This window comes from Balaenoptera acutorostrata, chromosome 1 (assembly GCF_949987535.1).
Source record: "Balaenoptera acutorostrata chromosome 1, mBalAcu1.1, whole genome shotgun sequence".
Taxonomy (NCBI): Eukaryota; Metazoa; Chordata; class Mammalia; order Artiodactyla; family Balaenopteridae; genus Balaenoptera; species Balaenoptera acutorostrata.
Genome location: NC_080064.1, coordinates 139,716,583 through 139,733,509, shown reverse-complemented (window position 1 = coordinate 139,733,509; position 16,927 = coordinate 139,716,583). Strand labels below are relative to the sequence as shown.

Here is a 16,927-nt window from a genome sequence, read left to right as displayed (position 1 = left end):
GCAATAAAACACAGAGGTGTAGGCTTCCAGATTTCCTCCTCCTGTATTTATTTTTATATATATGAACAGGTATGCTTTCATTAGTGATTTTTTTTCCTCCTCCAGCTTTTAATTTTGAAAAGTTCCAAACTACAGAGAAGTTGAAACAATGCTACAATGATTACCCATATATCTACATTTTGCATTTGCTTGATCTCTTTGAACATTTAAACGTAAGTTGCACACATAACATTGGACTCTAAATATTTCAACATGTATCTCCTAAGAATATATTACTATATAACCACAATGTAACATATTTAAGAAATTTAAGTCACAATCATATAAAGTCCATATTACAATTGCTTTGATTGTCCTAATTATGAGCTTTATAGCTTAAAAAAACTACCTCCAAGATTAAACCAAGGTACATACATTGCATTTAGCTGTCAAGACTCTTTAGTTTCTCTTAATCTAGAACAGTCCTTCTGTCCCCCTACCCCATTCCATCTGCCAAATTTTGGTCTTAAGAATCCAAGCCAGTTGTCTTATAGGAATGTTCCACAACGTGGATTTAATTGTTTCCTCATGATTAAATTCAGGTTAAAGTTTTGGCAAGAACACTACATAGATGGTGCTGTGTTTATATAAAAGATTTTAATCCCTTATCTGTGGCTTATATAGAGCCAATACTTTCCTCCAGTTTGTATTTTAACTGTTTGAAAATGATTAAAAATTCTTTTCCTTCATTGCTTTTAGTTCTGTGCCCTTTTTTTTTTTTAAAAACATCTTTATTGAAGTATAATTGCCTTACAATGGTGTGTTAGTTTCTGCTTTATAACAAAGTGAATCAGTTATACATATACATATGTTCCCATATCTCTTCCCTCTTGCGTCTCCCTCCCTCCCGCCCTCCCCATCCCACCCCTCTAGGTGGTCACAAAGCACCGAGCTGATCTCCCTGTGCTATGCGCTGTGCCCTATCTTTTCTATCCTAAAATTGATACTAAATATAAACATGGACTTGTCTCTATACTCTATTTTGTTCTTATAATTTTCTTTAATCTTAACAGCTTAACCTAGAAAAGATGAGGAATACAGTCCATTTCCTCGGCACTCAGTTGGGCTCCCTCACAGCCCACTATGCTCTAATTTCTAAACATTTCATATGCATTATTTATCACTTCATATAATTAAAAGCCCAAACTAGCATGTTATTATCCTCTATGTATAAGTACCAATGCCAAACACGAAAAGATATTTAACATATGTATTAGAGGACAAATTCAGTTATTTAATCAATTCTCTAATTTGGCTTCTTTCTAATTAAAGTTAGGAAAAAAACAAAAAAAAATTTACTTTATACATTTTACTTCTTTATAATAGTCAACTTCTTTATAATAAGTGAAATCCAGCCAAGTCTCTGAAAGTGGCTAAGTAAACAGTTAACTATATCTGAAGATGACAATTTAATTTAGCTATATCAACCTTTTTTTTTTTTTCCCCCTCCTTTGAGTACGGCAGTACTAACCAGAGGCAATTACTCTGTAAAACGTTCTAGTGAAACTAAACTGTAGCTTTGTCGGGTATGTGGCCGGCCATTGTAGTCAATTTGACTAGAATACAAAAAACAGTCCTTCACCTCAGTGTGAGGACTGTATCTAGACAATTATAACGTAATAGTGAGCAAAAAAGTCAATGCTCAAGAATTTATATGATTCCATTCAGGTACAACTGAAGAATGACACAATGCACTGTTTAAGGAAACATGTATGGTAAACTCTAAAGAAAAGCGGGACAATGATTAACGTGAATTTCAGGACAGTGACAAGGCGTGGGTACGGCTGACACGGAAAGGTCGGTGATGCTACCTTATGGCACTTCCCACATTCATTTAAACCAAAAATGTATTCTTCTCTACCTCTGGTTTGATGAAAGGGCTAACACTGTGAGAATGAAGAAAAGCTTCTCTAATGATAATGTCTGAAGTTGAACTTGTAACTGGCCTCATCCAACCGAACTTCAAACTAGGGATTATTCTTACTAAAAGGAACAAAACAAAACAACAACAAAACAAACAAAAAAACACTGAACCCCAGTAAATTTAGTCAAAGTGTTTGGTGAAGTAATACCTGATATTAAAATGTATACATGTAATGTGTGTGTGTTATAGTTTTTAAGAGCCATTGTTAGAATAAAAAAAACACAAAGCGATAAATGCCCTCCCCCCCAGCCTCCAAAACAAAGAAGGGCTTCTCAGTGATACCCAGTGTCACTGGGTAATGTATAAGGAGTAAAAGAACTTAATTTTTTTTTCAGTGGCTTACCTTTCCTCAGTATGGTAAACCACTTAATTCCCCCCCACCCCCAAAATATACAATTTAGAAATAAAATTCCTCTCCAGGGGACTGTGTTAATGCAACATGGAAAATGGAAAATTAGTTTTCCATTTTCAAATACTGTTATCACTGGCATAGAAAAAACAGCATGCAAAAAAAAAGATTTACAGGAAGATTCTACATTTGGAGAAAAGAGCATTTCAAAGATTCTTTTAAACACAGGAAGGTGATCATAGTAACCTTAGTAACTATTATTCCTCTTCACTGTTGGGAAAATCACTCAAACAGAGACTGAGGTGGAAAGAACCAGAGATGCTGGTCCAGATTTTTCATATTTTACAAATTAGGAAACGAGACTCCAAGGCAATAGTTTTCAACCATTTTCTGACCAAAAAACCCCAGGTTTGAGAGGGCTTGGAAGTGAAGATAGATACTTGTAGTGTGCAGTTTTGACATTTGCAATGGAAAAATAGCATTCAAAAAAGAAACTACAAAATATGGAAGTTGTTCCAAGACCTTGCTTGGAATGGTCTTTCTAAACAAAAATAATTCCATTACAATACTCCAACAAGGAAAGTGTAAGAACTTCTGGATTAGAATGCGGGAAAAAACCCAAACCCTTGCATCGCATTAGACCTACTTTCTTTATAACCATGAAGAGGCTGTGAAACTATGCTAACAACTTGGAACAGGAATACTTACATGTTTTCTTTCTGTAGCCTTTAGAGATTTGGCAGCATAGTAGAAAAGTTGTGTCCCACACAAAGCTGCCCAATATTTCGTCCAAGATGCTACCTGGAGAGGACAGATACATGAATATACTACGCATATGCTACTGGCTTCTCAGTCACTCTGCTTTCTCAGTGCCAAAGATCTTTAGCTCCACTTCACTTCCACCACCTTAGCTTCGAGTTTCATCACTTCTGAAATCTTTATCTCAAATATTTTTATCGTGTCCACTCAATACATTCTACTTAGGACTGACCAAACAAAATTGGTTGAATTCTATTCTTTAGGGTTGTCACTCTGTTTTCTCTTTCTTCTAAACTTACTACTTAAAATACTTCTTAACGGGATATATTTTCAAGGTTCTCTAAGAACTATATTAGGGAGCAAAGAGAAGTACAGGAGCATCTTGATTTAAACACCCAAAATGTATGATTTAACCAAAATCTATAGGGCAGGTATAATAAAACTTTAAATTACATAACATTGTGAGGCAAAGGTGTATCTTAAATTATTTCAAGTGTATTATATATCTGGTTTTATTTCAACTGTCTCCATATTTTTTAGGGTCCTATTCATTTGCTTAATTTAGAACATGTATTAAAATATATTATATTCTTACTGTAGGCTTTTTGCCTTCTTTTAACAAAGTTTTTCTCCTGAGAACACCTTGAATAGTAACAGCTCCTGGATATAAATGTACTGCCAAATCTTCTGATTCTGCAGAACTGTAATAATGAAATGAAGAAAAGAACATATAAGCGCTTTAGTGATTATCAAGTAGGTACTTAAATAAAATGTAATTATTCTTAATTTTAAAACTGTTACTTTATTCAGAATAAGAAGACACCGACAATTACAAAGGCTTACTGATCTGAAATTTATAAGCTGTCACAAAATTAACAGGAAGTTACTGAAGTCAGCAGATGGTTAAAAAACACATTTTATTGCATATTTGAACAAGTATAATTTAGAAAGAATACAGAGATTCACCCTAGTAAAGATTAAATTAGGGATTTAAGACTTTTCTTCTTAACATGCCACACTGCAGCACTGCTGAAACCTTTTTTTCCCCAGTAGAAACTTAAGTCCTAGTAGGAAAGATGAGGATTCTATTTGTTAAAAGTATTTAAGCATATAAAACTCAAAATAAAAATAGCAGAATCAAAAGGAAAAAAGCAAAAGAAAACCCATGCTTAATTCTGAAATAGGTGAAAGAAGTAATAAAGGCAATTAACAACATATTTAAAAAACCGACTTTCTGCAATAAAATTTAATGACATTTTAATGTCATCAATGCATCTAAGTGATTATAGCCTAACAGCTCTCCAAGAAAGGAATAACTCCAAAACTCAAGATTTCTTTTCCTTGTATCTTAAGAAAACCGTCACAAAATAATAATCAAACATTTAAATATCTCTCCCCAACTCACTTAAGGTCCAACAGTTAAAATAAGAACAATTTCTATATAAGTCAATTAAAACATACACACTGATTAAAAAAAAAAAAAACCTGTCATTCCTCCGGTCATTTGACATGAGCTGCAGAATTGCTACAACACTGAAGAAACCTGAAGTTTGCAAGTTTATCCCTTTTTTATTATTTAGGTGTCTTCAAAGTGACTTAAAAACTTAGAAACCACTAGAAATTTCATGCTGGAGCTATGTATATTCAAGGAGGTATATATTCAAGGAGATAGACACCATTGAATTGACATAAAATTAACTTTAAAGTCTGCTATTTTGTTGTATTATGAGAATTGGTGGATTATCCATTACTGTTAACCTCCAGACCCCAATCAATCTACCATACTTATTTTCTTCTGCAGCTAATGTAGTGCAGAAAGAGACCAGGTTTAACTAGATAAACAACTGAATGAACATGAGTTTAAACACAGAAATATTATTTAATAAAAAAGACTTGTCTAAATTCAGGACCTGAAGTTAATCTGAAAAATTCTTAAAAAAGATAAATTGAATGTAGTAAATTCTTCGATTGCAGCCTTGAATAACCAGTGGAGTTTTGTACTGCTTATCCAATAATCAGCAACATTAGAAAGACCTGTGCAGTTAAAAAGCTAAAGATTTGGAATTATTTAAATATGTTGACATAAAGATGCAAGTTCTAGCAATTAGCTCTGGGATCAGAAAGAATAGTTCAAATTTATCTCTAGATTAAATCTTGGAAAGAAAGTTTTCATGGGCATTTTGTTTAGTTTTTAAACCAATTAGTTGAGAAAGAACAGAAATAATGTGAGACCACACCCATGTAAGCCAATCACCAACACCAGAGGGGAGTTCTGTGACCCCTGAATGCAGGGGAATTGTACCTGCTGGCCTTCATGTGGCTTCGATAGCCATTTCGTGCCACTCTTGTCACCGGGCCGAGAGAATGGTATAATCTGTTCCTGTTGGATTCCATTATAAATTGTATATATTACTTTTATTCACACAATCATCATCAATAACCTAGAACAGCATAATAATTTCTTTGTGTAATACAGCTTTCTAAATCCTACAAAAGGATAGTATGTGATTGCTCCTCTTTCTTTTTTTAAAGAATACAGCAATAAATTTCAAATTATTTTTTTCTTCTACTATTGACTATAAATACTTAAAGGTGCTTATTAGTTCGAACCATATATTTATATACATTCACTTTCACAAATCTGCTAAAATAATTAAAGAGGTATTTATAACCAAACACTATCAAAGCCTGAAAAATACTTAGAAAATCCTTTTGTTCATATTCCAGTTCTTGGATTCCACTTTAAATATGATACCTGGATTTATATAACAATAAATTTTTATTGTATGCCCCTATAAAGACAGCTAAAAGCAATGTGACCTATAAACTTAAAAGTAATGTGGCTTAAAAAAAAAAAAAAAAAAAAAAGTAATGTGGCTTAAACACCTTATTTTCCTTTCTTTTATATTAAATCCAAGAAAACTACCAAAAGAGATGAACTGAGTAATAAATAAGGCAGTCTTCTATTTCCACATCAAATAAAATGAATACATGAAAAAGCCAATAAATGAAAAAATGGTATGAGTTAATATTCATCCAAAATGGCATGTGATACTTAACAAAGGAAATAAACACACACACACACACACACACACACACACACACACACATACACATAGAAACACTGTTACTTCTTTGCCTAGGAAAAGCCAAAAGTAGCACTGTTGATAAATGATATTTAAAACAAAAAGTATTATTTTAGCAACTTAAGGGGCAACATATTTGATGTCTCTCTATTTTCAAAGTTCACTATCCACAGGTAGTATTTTAAATCCTAGTTCTTTATACACTTTTTAATATTTCATGTCTGAGTCTTGCTGGGCAGCATTAATTTGCTCTCAAAATGTCCCAAGAGCCACTGATTTAAAGTTGGCACAAGCATAGTACATGTTTTTGGCTGCAAATATCTGGAAAGCAAAACTTTTGTCAAAAGAAAAATACTGTTTTGAGGTGTGAAGGTTAATACTGTTAAATACCATCTTCATAAGTAACCTGCTGGGATAAGAACAGATTATTTAACACAACACCATTCTGGTCACTCGCTTATAACTCATGCGATATGAGAAACAATTCTGTTCATCAATGTTTCTTACCTAAATACAGTACACTCTGAAATCAACATCTGATGATATTATGTTCTTATTAGAGGGAAAGAACTAATAAGACAATTTGTACAGACAGCAAGCCAGAGGCAACTCTTGTGTTTTTCCTGTTTCAGGCAAACCCAAATAAAGAGATTGAAGAAAAAGTTGGAAGAGAAATAATATGTAAAAACAAATTGTTAAAAATCCCCCAAAACAGAGAACAAAACTTAGGAACACTGACAATTAGAGTAGAAAGGTTCAAAAGTAGTTTGAAATATTAGGTTTGCAAGTAAAATCTTAATCACATAGTGGTGAGAAATCTTTATTAAGTTTCAAGAACAAGGATCTAATTTTCCAGTTATACCATGAAATTAACCAATTCAAGTATGTATAGTTCAATTTCAAATATATAGTTAGTATAATTGTTTTCTATTAAAAAGTGACCGACAGGGAGTTAGGTAACTAAATATATTCAACTTCATCAATTTTAACATGACATTCAAAATTCAACCTAATCTTGTTGCTTAGAAACTTAGATTGCTTAGTTTATATACAAAAGGGAGCAATTATTTTGCTCATGATTCAAGTATCTTAATATGACAATGGCAGAATGGAAATGGTCAAAGACAGTAAAATTCTAATGGATATTTTTAAAATAATAATTATTTGCACTGTTTGACTACATTTTTAGAAAAATCTTATTTTGGAAGATCAATATGGCGTATTTGCCACAAGCAGATGACAGATCTTACAGCTTAAAGCATCAAGGAAAAGAAAACAGAACATGACTTACATTATTTCAGTACAAATCTGTGTGCTTTGTGCAAACTTTGAATTAATGACAATTTAAATTCAAACTTTTAGCTGCTTTACTTACAGTATAATTTAAAATTTACTAGGTCATTTTGCTCTTGACAAATTAGCTGAGAATGAAGTTGACCACTCCACTAAATGCCTTAAAATTACTTAAATGAACCAGAATTTAAGGAAATAAAATTTTTTTGTACACATATGTAGATAAGCTGTGATTGGTTATTATTATTTTTAAGTTACAATTTAAAATGTACTAAAATTCAAATATATGTGTCAAGCCTCCAAATAAACATGTCTTTACTAGATAATACTAAACTCCAGGCTTAAATACTAACTTTTTTTTTTTTTGCCACCAGCAGGAAGCCTAAAATAGTCCCTTAGAGATATGTAATAAATATTATGTCTTTACATTATCATGTACTTTAAGATAGACAAAATAAAGTCAAAATAGTTTAAATGGGCAATTTTTCTTACCTTTCAAAAGCAGGCCATGAAGTCTCTTCACTTAGTTCAGAGCCATCACTGCTACCTAAAATCAAAAGTTATCTTATTTTTTAAACATCATAATTAGGGTTTGGATGTTGTCTTTTAAAAATAAATACTCTAATGGTGCTTACAAAATGACAGTCACATTATTTGTGGGTGAACATCCACATATCAATTCTTCATTCTAATATCATTGTGCTTGATTTATTTTGCAATATATTAGAATAGAGTTGACAAGACTACCCAAAATAACAAAATAGCATAAAACATTTTTGCATGTATACTTATGGCTTAAATTCATTAGTAAACACTTTTCCTACCACCAGAGAATGTACATTAGCACAAAATTTTTTCTTATTAGGTTTGCCATAATTTAAGACCAATATAATTATGCATTTCTTACAGGTTCATGGTATACTACTTCCCTTTGTATTTTTTTTAAAACCCATTACTACCCTAAGGATAAAAAAGCTTAATGACATTCAATTTTTGCCTTTAGGGGCAAGGTAGAAGAGGATGGAATCCTTAAATTCAGAAAAAGAAAAAAAAAAAAGGTGCCGTCACAATGTAAAAATTTCTCTTTAAGAGACCCAGAATATCAGTTAAAATAGAAAGTTTTAAATTAGCTTAATTTGAGGGGAAAGAATTTGGAGAGTCCAAAACAGCTTAGGTTGATTTAAAAGTTATTTTAAAGATAATACCAGCTCTCAATAAAATCAATAATTAGTATGTCCCTTATGTATCAAGTTGAATCGTCTATCAGACTTTCACAACCAGGGTTCTATGAGAGGCTCAAACTTGAATACTATAAGGAACCCATTATATGTGATGGAATAACACCTCTTCCATGCATTTAGAATGGCATGAGTTATGTCCCATTCTTTGAAGAACTGAGTAACAGTCACTGAAGTAATTTTCTGGTTGTGTGGTTCAGATAAGAAACTGGAGGTAATCTGTTGTTTGCAGTGGGGTCTTGTAGGTTATCTTTTGATGTAGAATTATGTGATAAAGACTGAAAATTTAAGCATAGTTAGTATGACTTTTTTGTAGAAAATAAAAGTTTCTTCCAGAAGCATGAAGCTCAGAGTGGATACACCTCCTTTAGCTGGGCAAGACTACTTTAGGTTACCTAGGACATATATACCATGTTAAAAAACGTTAGAGGCCATAGTCCCAAGCACTGGTTAATTTCTCCAGAGTACTTTCTCAAAGCCTCCAAGGGACATATTAATATTGTATGTAAAAGTTACAGCTGAGGAAAAAACCTTTTTGTGATTATGAATTGCGTGTGTGTATTAACAACTACCATCTATGGTTATAGACTTTCTTTTCAGAATGTTTTAAAGCAAACACCCTGGAAGGTAATGCCTATGTCTAATGTTTTAAATTTATAAACAAAGATGTAACAATCTCTACTGTTTATCTCCTTAGCCTTGGAATAATTAAACAATAAATACAAAGGCAAAAATTGAATTAGCCTCTTCTTGTTCTAAAAGACAGGTCTCTAAACTAAGACACTAACTGTAATGGAATGAAATAACTAGATAACTGTCTTGTGGTAACAAAAAGAACATCTATGGAAAGTAAAAGCCACAAATAGAGAAAAAAAATCATTATAATACTTATGATAAGTATTATAGAAAAGCCAAATACTCTGTACTGAATTGAGAGCTGTAATTTTTAAAATTACTATTTTTGGCTTAAAGTGACATGCTACATTCCATAAGTGTAACACATTTTTAACTGGAAAAAGGTTCTTCCTCTCTTGCAAAATTATTCTGTGTATCATTTTTTTCATATTGAGGTTGATATTTACATATAGGCAATTAACAGTATTAATAGAGAGGTATTTCAAGTGGCCAACTTGTCTTCTGTTTTGTAAATTTTGTCATCATTTAATCATTTGCATTTACAAAAAGGGGAATATTGGACTAAAACTGCTGAATGGAGCATTCCAGCTCCAAAGCAATTCCACTTTCAGGGTTTGAAACTCTCAAGGGTTAAAAGAAGTCAACATGTTCAAGAAAATGAACTCCTACATTTCTTTCTATTGACTGTTCATCAATATTGAAATGACCATATGAATTATAATAGGCGTAGCCTTTGAGAAACCTGGCAGTTAATCACAGAAGATGACATTTCCCTCCGTTATTGCTTTTTAAAAATAAAAATAGCACTGTATGGAGGTTTCTTAACTCCAAACATCCAAAGAAATAATGCTCATCTAGAAGGTTCAGAAAATAAAAGTTTAGGAAGTAAAACCAAACAAATTCCTCTCTTAATCTCACATCCTTTTCCAGTCCCAATTTTCTGCTCCCACTTCATAATAGCTATCTCTATTTTCTTACCTCTCATTCTCCAATCTCCAAGCTTTGCTCACACTATTCTATAAAGCAAATCTTGTCAAGGTCACCAAGTGACTTGTTGTTTTTGTTTTTTTTACATCTTTATTGGAATATAATTGCTTTACAATGGTGTGTTAGTTTCTGCTTTATAACAAAGTGAATCAGCTATATGTATACATATATCCCAATATCCCCTCCCTCTTGCGTCTTCCTCCCACCCTCCCTATCCCACCCCTCTAGGTGGTAACAAAAAGCACCTAGCTGATCTCCCTGTGCTATGCAGCTGTTTCCCACTAGCATCTATTTTACATTTGGTAGTGTATATATGTCAATGCTACTCTCTCACTTTGTCCCAGCTTCCTCCCTGGCCCCGTGTCCTCAAGTCCATTCTCTATGTCTGCGTGTGTCTTTATTCCTGTCCTGCCACTAGGTTCTTCAGAACCATTTTTTTTTCTTTTAGATTCCATATATATGCGTTAGCATACGGTATTTATTTTTCTCTTTCTGACTTACTTCACTCTGTATGACAGACTCTAGGTCCATCCACCTCACTACAAATAACTCAATTTCGTTTCTTTTTATGGCTGAGTAATATTCCATTGTATATATGTGCCACATCTTCTTTATCCATTCATCTGTTGATGGACACTTAGGTTGCTTCCATGTCCTGGCTATTTATTGTAATTAATGATGTAGTGAACATTGTGCGACATGTCTCCTCCTGAATTACAGTTTTCTCAGGGTATATGCCCAGTAGTGGGATTGCTGGGTCATATGGTAGCTCTATTTTTAGTTTTTTAAGGAACCTCCATACTGTTCTCCATAGTGGCTGCATCAGTTTACATTCCCACCAACAGTGCACGAGGATTCCCTTTTCTCCACACACTCTCCAGCATTTATTGTTTGTAAATTTTTTGATGATGGCCATTCCAACTGGTGAGGTGATACCTCATTGTGGTTTTGATGTGCATTTCTCTAATGATCAGTGATATTGAGCATCCTTTCATGTGTTTGTTGGCAATCTGTGTATCTTCTTTGGAGAAATGTCTGTTTAGGTCTTCTGCCCATTTTTGGATTGGGTTGGTTGTTTTTTTGATATTGAGCTGCATGAGCTGCTCATATATTTTGGAGATTAATCCTCTGTCAGTTGCTTTGTTTGCAAATATTTTCTCCCACTCGGAGGGTTGTCTTTTTGTCTAGTTTATGCTTTCCTTTGCTGTGCAAAAGCTTTTAAGTTTCATTAGGACCCATTTGTTTGTTTTTATTTCCATTACTCTAGGAGGTGGGTCAAAAAGGATCTTGCTGTGATTTATGTCATAGAGTGTTCTGCCTATGTTTTCCTCTAAGAGTTTTGTAGTGTCTGGCCTTACATTTAGGTCTTTAATCCTTTTTGAGTTTATTTTTGTGTACGGTGTTAGGAAGTTCTAAATTCATTCTTTTACATGTAGCTGTCCAGTTTTCCCAGCACCACTTATTGAACAGGCTGTCTTTTCTCCACTGTATATTCTTGCTTCCTTTGTCAAAGATAAGGTGACCATAGGTGTGTGGGTTTTCTATCTCTGGGCTTTCTATCCTGTTCCATTGATCTATATTTCTGTTTTTGTGCCAGTACCATACTGTCTTGTTTACTGTAGTTTTGTAGTATAGTCTGAAGTGAGGGAGGCTGATTCCTCCAGCTCCGTTTTTCTTTCTCAAGATTGCTTTGGCTATTTGGGGTCTTTCTTGTCTCCATACAAATTGTAAAATTTTTTGTTCTAGTTCTGTGAGAAATGCCATTGGTAGTTTGATAGGGATTGCATTGAATCTGTAGATTGCTTTGGGTAGTATAGTCATTTTCACAATGTTGATTCTTCCAATCCAAGAACATGGTGTATCTCTCCATCTGTTTGTATTGTCTTTGACTTCTTTCATCAGTGTCTTACAGTTTTCTGCATACAGATCTTTCTCTCCTTAGGTCAGTTTATTCCTAGGTACTTTATTCTTTTTGTTCCAATGGTAAATGGGAGTGTTTCCTTAATTTTTCTTTCTGAGTTTTTGTTGTTAGTGTATAGGAATGCAAGAGATTTCTGTGCATTACTTTTGTATCCTGCTACTTAACCAAATTCATTGGATAGCTCTAGTAGTTTTCTGGTGGTATCTTTAGGATTCTCTGTGTATAGTATCATGTCATCTGCAAACAGTGACAGGTTTACTTCTTCTTTTCCGATTTGGATTCCTTTTATTTCTTTTTCTTCTCTGATTGCCGTGGCTAAAACTTTGAAAACTAAGTTGAATAATAGTGGAGAGAGGGGGCACTCTTGTCTTGTTCCTTATCTTAGAGGAAATGGTTTCAGTTTTTCACCACTGAGAATGATGTTGGCTGTGGGTTTGTCATATATGGCCTTTATTATGTTGAGGTAGGTTCCCTCTATGCCCAATTTCTGGAGAGTTTTTATCATAAATGGGTGTTGAATTTTGTCTAAAGCTTTTTCTGCATCTATTGAGATTATCATATGGTTTTTATCCTTCAGTTTGTTAATATGGTGTATCACATTGATTGATTTGCATATATTAAAGAATCCTTGCATTCCTGGAAAAAACCCCACTTGATCATGGTGTATGATCCTTTTAATGTGCTGTTGGATCCTGTTTGCTAGTATTTCGTTGAGGATTTTTGCACCTATGTTCATCAGTGATACTGACCTGTAGTTTTCTTTTTTTGTGACATCTTTGTCTGGTTTTGGTATCATGGTGATGGTAGCCTCATAGAATGAGTTTGGGAGTGTTCCTCCCTCTGCAATATTTTGGAAGAGTTTGAGAAGGACAGGTGTTAGCTCTTCTCTAAATGTTTGATAGAATTCACCTGTGAAGTCATCTGGTCCTGGGCTTCTGTTTGTTGGAAGATTTTTAATCACAGTTTCAATTTCAGTGCTTGTGATTGGTCTGTTCATATTTTCTATTTCTTCCTGGTTCAGTCTTGGAAGGTTGTACTTTTCTAAGAATTTGTCCATTTCTTCCAGGTTGTCCATTTTATTGGCATATAGCTGTTTGTAGTAGTCTGTCATGATCCTTTGCATTTCTGCAGTGTCAGTTGTTACTTCTCCTTTTTCATTTCTATTTGTTGATTTATGTCTTCTCCCTTTTTTTCCCTGATGAGTCTGGCTGATGGTTTATCAATTTTATCTTCTCAAAGAACCAGCTTTTAGTTTTATTGATCTTTGCTATTGTTTCTTTGTGTCTTTTTCATTTACTTCTGATCTGACCTTTATGATTTCTTTCCTTCTGCTAACTTTGGGGTTTTTTTATTCTTCTTTCTCTAATTGCTTTAGATATAAGGTTAGGTTGTTTATTTGAGATTTTTCTTGTTTCTTGAGGTAGGATTGTACAGCTATAAACTTCCCTCTTAGAACTGCTTTTGCTGCATCCCATAGGTTTTGGGTCGTCGTGTTTTCATTGTCATTTGTTTCTAGGTATTTTTTGATTTCCTCTTTGATTTCTTCAGTGATCTTCTGGTTATTTAGTAGCGTATTGTTTAGCCTCCATGTGTTTGTACTTTTTAGGTTTTTTCCTGTATTTGATATCTAGTCTCATAGCACTGGGGTCGGAAAAGATACTTGATATGATTTTAATTTTCTTAAATTTACCGAGGCTTGATTTGTGACCCAAGATATGATCTATTCTGGAGAATGTTCCATGAGCACTTGAGAAGAAAATGTATTCTATTATTTTTGGATAATAATAGAATATTATTGGAACGTCCAATAGAATAGAATATAGGATGGAACGTCCTATAAATATCAATTAAGTCCATCTGGTCTACTGTGTCATTTAAAGCTTGTGTTTCCTTATTTATTTTCATTTTGGATGAGCTGTGCATTGGTGTAAGCGGGGTGTTAAAGTCCCCTACTATGATTGTTACTGTCAATTTCCCCTTTTATGGCTGTTAGCATTTGCCTTATGTATTTAGGTGCTCCTATGTTGGGTGCACAAATATTTACAATTGTTATATCATCTTCTTGGATTGATCCCTTGATCATTATGTAGTGTCCTTCTTTGTCTCTTGTAATAGTCTTTATTTGAAAGTCTATTTTGTCTGATATGAGTATAGCTACTCTCAGCTTTCTTTTGATTTCCATTTGCATGGAGTATCTTTCTCCATCCCCTCACTTTCAGTCTGTATGTGTCCTTAGGTCCGAAGTGGGTCTCTTGTAGACAGCATATATATGGATCTTATTTTTGTATCCATTCAGCCAGTCTGTGTCTTTTGGTTGGAGCATTTAATCCATTCACATTTAAGGTAATTATTGATATGTATGTTCCTATTACCATTTTCTTAATTGTTTTAGTTTCGTTTTTATCAGTCTGCTCCTTCTCTTGTGTTTCCTACCCAGAGAAGTTCCTTTAGCATTTGTTGTAAAGCTAGTTTGGTGGTGCTGAATTCTCTCAGCTTTTGCTTGTCTGTAAAGGTTTTAATTTTTCTGTCGAATCTTAATGAGATCCTTGCTGGGTAGAGTAATCTTGGTTGGGTTTTCCTCTTTCATCACTTTAAATATGTCCTGCCACTCCCTTCTGGCTTGCAGAGTTTCTACTCAAAGATCAACTGTTAACCTTATGGGAATTCCTCTGTATGTTGTTTGTTGCTTTTCCCTTGCTGCTTTTAATTTTTTTTTTTGTATTTAATTTTTGATAGTTTGATTAATATGTGTCTTGGCATGTTTCTCCTTGGATTTATCCTGTACAGGACTCTCTGAGCTTCCTGGATTTGACTATTTCCCTTCCCATGTTAGGGAAGTTTTTGACTACAATCTCTTCAAATATTTTCTCAGACCCTTAATTTTTCTCTTCTTCTGGGACCCCTATAATTTGAATGTTGGTGTGTTTAATGTTGTCCCAGAGGTTTCTGGGACTGTCCTCAATTCTTTTCCTTCTTTTTTCTTTATTCTGCTCTGTGGCAGTTATTTCCACTATTCTATCTTACAGGTCACTTATCCGTTTTTCCGCCTCAGTTATTCTGCTACTGATTCCTTCTAGAGTATTTTTAGTTTCATTTATTGTGTTGTTCATCATTGTTTGTTTGCTCTTTAGTTCTTCTAGGTCCTTGTTAAACATTTCTTGTATTTTCTCCATTCTATTTCCGAGATTTTGGATCATCTTTACGATCATCACTCTGAATTCTTTTTCAGGTATACTGCCTATTTCCCTTTCGTTTGTTTGGTCTGGTGGGTTTTTACCTTGCTCCTTCATCTGCTGCATATTCCTCTGTCTTCTCACTTTGTTTAGCTTATTGTGTTTGGGGTCTCCTTTTCGCTGCCTGCAGGTTCGTTGTTCTTCTTACTTCTGGTGTCTGCCCCTAGTGGGTGAGGTTGGTTCAGTGGCCTGCGTAGGCTTCCTGGCTGGGGGACTGGTGCCTGTGTTCTGGTGGGTGGGGCTGGATCTTGTCCCTCTGGTGGGCAGGGCTGAGTCTAGTGGTGTGTTTTGGGGTGTCTGTGAACTTAGTATGACTTTAGGCAGCCTGTCTGCTCATGGGTGTGGTTGTGCTCCTGTCTTGCTAGTTGTTTGGCATGGGGCGTCCAGCACTGGAGCTTGCTGGCTGTTGGGTGGAGCTGGGTCTTAGGGTTGAGCTGGAGATCTCTAGGAGAGCTCTTGCCAGTTAATATTACATGGGGCCTGGAGGTCTCTGGTGGTCCAACGTCCTCGACTTGGCTCTCCCACCTCCGAGGCTCAGGCCCGACACCCGGCCGGAGCACCAAGACCCAAAACCCTGGTTCTTCTCTCTTGGTAACCCTAGTATGATAACGATGCTGACAACGACAACTGCTATATGGTGCTTACAGTGCCCACATGGGGGGGGCGACCATATTTGTGGCAGTGAGACCTCAGGCTAAACTGAACCTTCTGAGAGAACATCCGAAGGATCTCAGTGCGACGAACCGGGTTCTGACTGCAGACTGTTGACGCTTTGGAGGAGGCTAAATAACAGTCAGGACATGTTATAGAAAATTGTTTCATTTTCTTTGTAACATCAAGTAAATCTTGCAGTGGCTCTGGGAGTGTTGTTACCCCTTGGGCTCACTGAAGGGTTGTACTTGAGATTCAGATCCTTCAATACTTGAACCTGTTGAAAATCTGCCACAAGCTTTTCAAACATCCAAACCAAGGAACCCACTCTTGAAAGCTATGTCATCATCACGCTCGCCCTGGTTGATGTGTCCTCGACGTTGCTGATGCCCCACCCCCCACCACCTGAGGCACCCAGTGACTTTCATCTTGCCAAATCCAGTGATCAACTCCCATTCTCACCTTACTTCTGTGCACTTTATACTGATACATTCAACACTTCCCGCCCTTCAGAGACACTTCCTCTACTGGGCTTTTGTGATACCACACTGTCTTTTCCTTTGAAGTTTCCTTTGATGGCCCACCATTTAAAAAAAGAAAAATTTTTTTTTTAATCACACCTCCAAATGTTAGAATGTCTTCTCTTATTTATTTACATTCTCTCCCTAGGTGACCTCATCCAGTCTCATGGCTTGAAATACTATAAATATGCTAATTCTTATACTTGTATCTACAAACCTGACCTTACCCCATTAAGCGCCAGATTCATACATTCAATTACCTACCTGACAACTCAATATGGACCAAACAT

At 34.9% G+C, this 16,927-nt stretch overlaps 1 protein-coding gene across 7 annotated transcripts in view; it reads right to left on the bottom strand.

Moving 5' to 3' along the window:
• The window catches only part of RALGPS2 (Ral GEF with PH domain and SH3 binding motif 2), a 178,623-nt gene that overhangs the window by 21,557 nt on the left and 140,139 nt on the right, over positions 1-16,927 (bottom strand). For 5 of the 7 annotated variants that reach the window (XM_057545676.1, XM_057545679.1, XM_057545682.1 and 2 more), the window contains exons 14-17: positions 7,943-7,997; positions 5,374-5,451; positions 3,667-3,772; positions 3,021-3,113 (exon numbers count right to left, since the gene is read on the bottom strand). In XM_057545676.1, coding sequence (XP_057401659.1) covers positions 3,021-3,113; positions 3,667-3,772; positions 5,374-5,451; positions 7,943-7,997 — 332 coding nt within the window. The remainder of the gene's footprint in view (positions 1-3,020; positions 3,114-3,666; positions 3,773-5,373; positions 5,452-7,942; positions 7,998-16,927) is intronic. The other 2 variants (XM_057545684.1, XM_057545698.1) reach the window with 1 other exon arrangement.